Source organism: Crocuta crocuta, unplaced genomic scaffold (assembly GCF_008692635.1).
Source record: "Crocuta crocuta isolate KB4526 unplaced genomic scaffold, BGI_CrCroc_1.0 scaffold8, whole genome shotgun sequence".
Classification (NCBI taxonomy): domain Eukaryota; kingdom Metazoa; phylum Chordata; class Mammalia; order Carnivora; family Hyaenidae; genus Crocuta; species Crocuta crocuta.
The window spans coordinates 743,940-750,640 of record NW_027532162.1 but is presented as its reverse complement, the minus strand read 5'-3'; the positions used below and the strand labels follow the sequence as shown (position 1 = coordinate 750,640).

General features: G+C 50.3%; 1 protein-coding gene across 1 annotated transcript in view; it reads left to right on the top strand.

Moving 5' to 3' along the window:
• The first annotated feature begins 1,061 nt into the window (after window positions 1-1,061).
• Window positions 1,062-6,701, top strand: part of TDRD9 (tudor domain containing 9) — a 101,947-nt gene continuing 96,307 nt past the window's right edge. The window contains exon 1 of the mRNA XM_077776533.1: window positions 1,062-1,241. Within this exon, the coding sequence (XP_077632659.1) occupies window positions 1,062-1,241 (180 nt within the window). The remainder of the gene's footprint in view (window positions 1,242-6,701) is intronic.

Here is a 6,701-nt window from a genome sequence, read left to right as displayed (position 1 = left end):
CGAGATCATGACCTAAGCGAAAGTCGGACGCTTAACCGACTAAGCCACCCAGGCGCCCCTGAATGAAGCAGTTTCAATGCATTTCGGGAGATTTAGAACATGTTCTAGCCTTCTCATCAACTATGAACTTACAGTCCTTTTTAGTCAATACGGAGTGACATCTGAAGAGTCTCAATGACTTTGTGATTACATTTTTATTTATTGAAAACCAGGTGTTTTCCGTTGCCAAAAGGTGTGTGGGCGAGGGGCACCTTCTGCAGGCTGCCGTGTTTGGAAAAGTTAGAACGGGAAGCCCAGAGCGGACAAATATAAGCTAGTGGTGGGGTCAGGACTCGGACCTGGGGCCCCGGCTCAGTACCTGCTGGCCTCATTTTCTGGTGAAACGTCCAAAGCTCAACCCTCCCCAGTCTGACTACTGTCTGGACTGCTCTCAAGCTGACCTCTATTCGCCACTCCTGGAGCCACTTCCAGTCCTTCACTCGACTTCACAACGTCGGCCCTCACCAGGCTCCTGATGCCTGCTGCGTGCTCTTTCGCCCTGGTCTTTGCAGAGAGCCCGCACGACGCAGGACTCGCACGACGGAATGGCGCCTGGCAGGCCACCACGCCGCTCTTCTTGTTCTCCGGACCGCCTCCCTCCCTTTGTCCTTTACCTGGACAGTAGACACTCAACCCCCCTCTTCCGTTTTTCTTCCATCCCCCACCTTGAGGCTTCTGAGCGCGGTACCCGGCCTCTGGGCACAGGGCCCGGCGCGCAGCAGGCGCTCCATCAAGGTCCGGCCCTCGTCGGCCCGGAGCGCCAAGCCGCGGACGTACCCCCAGAGGATATGTGTGGAGGGCGAGTCAAGGCCAACTTCTTGCACCTCCTGGATCTGCTGATACCCCGACCCAGGCCCCTAGAGCACAGAGGGGCTCTGAGCGGCTCCCCGGCTGACTCACGGCCCGCCGCAGTGGCTCAGGTGTTCCCCGACNGCCGCCACGACGCGCCGTCGCGTTCTTGGCGTCGTCTGTTCCCGCGGTCCGGCGGACTGTTGAGGTGGCGTCGTCGCCGGGCCGGGAGCATGCTGCGCAAGCTCACCCTCGACCAGATCAACGACTGGTTCACTATCGGCAAGACCGTGACGGATGTGGAGCTGCTGGGCTCGCCGCCNAGGACACGGCTGCGGCCTCCGGCTTCAGCCCCGCAGCCGGGGCCCAGGCCCAGGCCCAGCCAGCGGCGTCCCGGAGGTAGGAGGCTGAGGGTGGGTGCGAGGCCCAGGCGCGGCCAGGGGTGGGGGTTCGGTGGGTGTGGGTGTGAGGCCGGAGCGCTTAAGCCTTCCCAGACTCTGCATGAGTATGTCCCTGGCCCCCAGGCTGGGCCACCCCGTGACGTAGGCAGGGTTAACTCTTCTGGAAGTTGAGCCACTCCAGAGTTAGTTTCCTTTTTAAAGTTTTCTTTTTCTTTCTTCTTTTTTTCTTTCTTTATAGACAATTTTTAGAGCAGTTTAGATATATAGAAAATTTGAGGAAAGCCCCACGTTCCCTTGCTGTTAATGTCTTTCTTTAGTGTCGTTGGTGCCGTTTGAGTGTCGCGTCGATGTGGACACGTTATCATTACCCAGAGTCCGTAGTGACGATGAGGGTTCCCTCTGAGTACTGTGGTCTGTGGTTGTGAGCAGGTGTGTGAACCTGTATCCACCGCCTACAGAATCGTGTGCCCCACCTTCCCCCCCAACCCTGGCAACCGCTGATCCATTCAGGATCCATAGTTTTGCGTTTTCCAGAATATATCATAGTTGGAATCACACCTCTTTAGCCTTTACAGAAAAAAAATATGGGTTTTTTTCAGTGTGTGATAGCTTTTTTTTTTAAATGTGTTGAATAATATTCCGTTTTCTGGATGTACCGCAGTCTGTGCATTTACCTCTTGAAGGATGCTGGTAGCTTCCAAGTTTTGGCAGTTACGGTAAAGTCGTGGTAAACATTTCTGGAAGGTTTTTGTGGGTCAAAGTTTTCAGCCCACTTGGATGAATACCAAGGAGCTGGAATGCTGGATCTTTGTTCAGTTTTAACGCTCCTTCTCCCACTATTTTTTTTTTTTTTTATCTTAAACAACTGCTCTTGGTTCATCTGTTCACATGATTTTGGTGGAAATAAAAAGGCGAGAGGAGGTCATCTGTCTTTAGAAGATCTGGAGCTGGTGTACAGAAACACTTGCTTCCTCTTTAAAGTGGCTGGTATGGAGTGTGTGCGTCACTCCCATCCTGGAGTGTGTGCGTCACTCCCATCCTGGAGTGTGTGTGTGTCAGTGCTTGGACCTCCTCCCGCCATGTTCGACACTGTTTACAGTTGAGAGGGTAGTTTTTGTTTTCCAGTTTTCTTAAAAGTTACTCTTGTTGGCTGGCCCCATCAGGTTTTCACTAAGTTGCTTCAAGCCTTGGGAGGGTCAAGGACAACTTGGGATCTTCGGTAAACTTGTTTCTTGGAGGCGGGGAGGGGACAAAGAGACCCTTGTGCAGCTTTAGAGTGGCTTTTTTGTTGCTGTTTTTGCACTTTTTTTCCCTTGAGTTACTCTGGCGAGTAATCCTGTAGGCCACACTCTCTCTTAGTGCTCCTCTGCTTATAAGGGCAGAGCCTTGTCGCTTCTAAAGAACCTTGGTAGTGGAAGTAAATTCTTACTGACCTTTTCAGAAACTAAAAGTGTAGATGTAAACGTCCTAACTACTAAGGACTGGTATTTACAATTTCCACTCCTTCATGGATTGACACTTTGAAAAATCAATAAAAATGAAATTTCAGAGTAATGGCATGAAAAAAAAGGCAAAATATAAGCACCATTTAAGTATTAATTTATCATGTAAAATTACTTTGGAAAATTGCCATAAACGTTTCAACTTCTGTATGTAACTAGAAATAGGCAAGTAGCATTGAGATTTGTCTCTGTTGTGCTTCAAGCCTGAGCAGCACTTCCTGTGAAAGGCCCTTCACCACGTGCATATTTAACACTACCATATAGTGGGTGCTCAAATACAGCTATATTTCTAAATCGTCAACTTTGTAGTTGAGGAAACAGACTTGGGTGGTAAAGTGTCTTGCTCAATAACTTCCTGAAGTAAATAGTCACAGGAGGTAGATTGACCCTCTATCCCCCTCCAGAGATAACCACTGGACCCTGTGACCATGTTCTGTCACAGGAATGACTGATTTTGTGGATATAACTAAGGTTATAGATTCTAAAACAGGGAGACTACCTGGATCGTCTAATGACACGAGCCCTTAAAAGCAGGGATTTGAAATGTGAGAGGGACATGACCAGTTGCTGCTAGACAGGACCACAAAGGAAGTAGGAGAAGACTGTGGACAGCTAGGAGCAAAGATGGGATCCCGGCTGACGGCCACAGGGGAACGGGGACCTCTGTCCTACAACTTCAGGGAACTGAATTTGGCCAACAAGCCTGAATGAGCCTTCTGTAGTGAATGCAGTCCTGCCTTCACTTTGTCCCAGAGAAGGCTTTCCCATGGAAACTCTCCGTTTCAAATCACTGTATCTGGTGATTCCTTTTTTCCTAATTCAGTTTTTCCATCTTGGTATCCCTCAGGTAAGTTGAGTGCCCGCTGCGCTGAGCACTGTGTCAGGTAACAGGCAGCACAGCAGTCTGTCCTTCTGACAGACAGGGAAAGTCCCATTTTATAGTTGAAGATTGGGTAAGTTGAGAAACTGACCCCCGTCCACCTATTTATTATGTTGTAGGATGCGTGTCTGACTGCAAAGTATATATTACCTTTCCCTTCTTGCCTGTTGCTTTTCAGTACGTAGGCTCTGCACGCCTGTTAGTGTGTGTACATGTTCATCCTCTGAGGATTCCGGTTTCTGTTCACCACGAAGGCCATGCTTCTTAAAGACCTTTTTGTCTGTAACGGATTTAGTTTACTAGGCCACTTGCCCGCAAGTTAGAGTATTCTGTGTGTAATTCAGTGCCACTGGAGGGGAGTGGCTGCGTGCCTGGGGGCCACAGAGCTGGTCTACAGTTGTCTCTGAAATCAGGGAGGACTTTGCTGCTTCGTCTGAGGCTACTGGGGGGCCATTGGAGAGCACTGTGGGGTGTGGAGCGGAGCTGTGGGGTGATGTGACTTCTGGCTCTGACAAGACCACTGCTGTGTGGACTGCACTGGACAGGCCCCGGGTGGTGACGGGGCTAGGGGAGAACCCATCGATGTCATCCGTGACATAACTTTGTGTGGCAGTTCGGCTGGGCAATGTTGCTGCTGTTAGGCCCAACATGATTAAAAAAAATTTTTTTTAATGTTTGTTTATCTTAAAGAGAGCAACAGACTGAGCATGAGCAGGGGAGGGGCAGAGGAAGAGGGAGACACAGAATCTGAAGCAGCTCCAGGCTCTGAGCTGTCAGCACAGAGCCTGATGTGGGGCTTGGACCCACAAACTTTGAGATCATGACCTGAGCTGAAGTCACACGCTTGACTGACTGAGCCACACAGGTGCCCCTGGCCCAGTATGATTCTGGATGTTTCTGTGCAGGTGCTTTTTGGATGAAATGAACATTTAAATTGATGGGTTTTGAGTAAGGCAGGTTACCTTCCAAGTTGTGGGTGGGCCTCATCAAATCAGTTGAAGACCTGGCTAGAGCAAAGATTTACCTCCCAAAGCACGAAGGAATTCTGCCAAGTCCCTTCAGACTCCGACTTTCCTCAGGTTTCCAGTCTGCTGGGCCCGCCTGCACAGTTTGGACTTGTGTCTCTACAATCTCATGAGCTAATTCCTTAAAATAAATCTCTCTCTACATACGCATGCCTGTCCTGTTGGTTTAGTTTCTCTGGCGAATGCTCACGGATGCGTGATCCAGGAGGAGAGGATGGCGGGTTAGACCAGGGCTGTGGCGTTGGAGGAGGGAAGGGTCTGCAGTTTGGCTGTATTCCTGAGACCCAGGCAAGGACTTTGTAGCTGGATCAGATACAGGACATGCGTGGGGGAGCAATAGGGGGCGACACCCAGGCTCCTGGCTGAGCGGCTGGAACATGTTGCCATCTCCTGAGAAAGGCAGGACTGCAGGAGGGGCTGGTGTATGGGGAGACTTTTGATTTGAACCCGTGAACTTGACATTGCTGTTAGGTAACAGTAAATGTGGGCAGTCTGGAACTGAGGAAAGAAGCCAGGCTGGAGTTAGATGTTTGGAGGTTTAGTTTAAGGCTTAACTAAACCTTTTTTTTTTTTTTTTTTAATGTTTATTTATTTCTAGGAGACAGAGAGAGAGACAGCGTGAGCAGGGGAGGGTCAGAGAGAGAGGGAGTCACAGACTGAAATAGGCTCCAGGCTCTGAGCTGGCAGTCAGCACAGAGCCCGACGCGGGGCTCGAACCCACGAACCGCGAGATCATGACCTAAGCGAAAGTCGGACGCTCAACCAACTAAGCCATCCAGGCACCCCAAGGCTTAACTAAACCTTAATGAGCTCCCCCAGACTGTGGGTGGTGGATCCTAGCGGGGAGTGCATAGAGAAGAGCTCCAAGGACCCGAGCTTGGACCCCTTGAGTGTTTAGATAAGGTTGATGAGATGGAACCAAGAAGAGTGAGGAGGAACATCTGGAAGGCTCTGGAAAACCAAGCGGGTGGCCCTTTGTGAAGAACCATTTGTCTCGTACCCGGCACCTGCACCTCTTAGCGCTTGTACGGAGTCGCTCTGTGCTGTTTTCCCCACAAAAGGGCTTCTTGAGGGAACATTTTATCACTGACTGTCCACCTCCTAGTGTCCTGCCTGACCCAGAGTAGGCGCCCAGGTGCCTGCAGGAACAAGCTGCCTCAGCAGGTCCCAGTTCCTGAGTACTTACAACATGCCAGAAATGAGAATGGCTTCCTTATCTGCTCCTGCCTTGACTGAATCATGAAATCTGCCATTTTCCTATGACCACAGCTGATTTCGCTAAGGAGTGTGTGTGTGTGTGTGTGTGTGTGTGTGTGTGTGTGTGTGTGTAATCCGATGAAATCAGAACATCCTGGCAGATGTTTCCAGAATTAGAGTGCACTTTACTGTTCATGCTCTCACCAGCCTGGCCTAAACAAACTACCCTCTCTTTCCTGGATCATTGCAAGAGCTTTCTATTTTTTTTTTTAAATGTTTGTTTATTTTTGAGAGAGAGAAAGAGAGAGAGAGAGACAGAGCATGAGCAGGGGAGGACAGAGAGAGGGAGACACTAATTCTGAAGCAGCTCCAGGCTCTGAGCTGTCAGCACAGAGCCCGACACGGGGCTGGAACCCACGAACCGTGAGATCATGACCTGAGCCGAAGTCAGATGCTTAACTGACTGAGCCCCCCAGGCGCCCCCAAAGCCTTCTATTTTTAGTCTCCTAGCTTCCCATCCTTCCCCCCACACCCCCTCCACACCCCAAGGTAGTCTAGCACCTAGAACCTAGAAGAATGCCTGGCATGAAGTGGACAATCAATTAATATTTGGTGAATGAGCACATTCTTGAGTGAACATTCACCTGAGGTTCTTTGAGTATGTGTGCGGCTCTCTGTGGCTGGATTGTCATTAGAGTAAAGTGTGGACTCTGGTGGCTGAGCCAGCCTTCCTCCATGTGACGTCTGCCCAATCTGCTGCTGCCCTCTGGCCACACTGGCATTTTTCAGTGTCTTGAAGACCCCGAACTCACTTCCACCTTGGGACTTCTGTCTCTACTGCACTGCCTGGATTTCCTGCCCTCCCCCC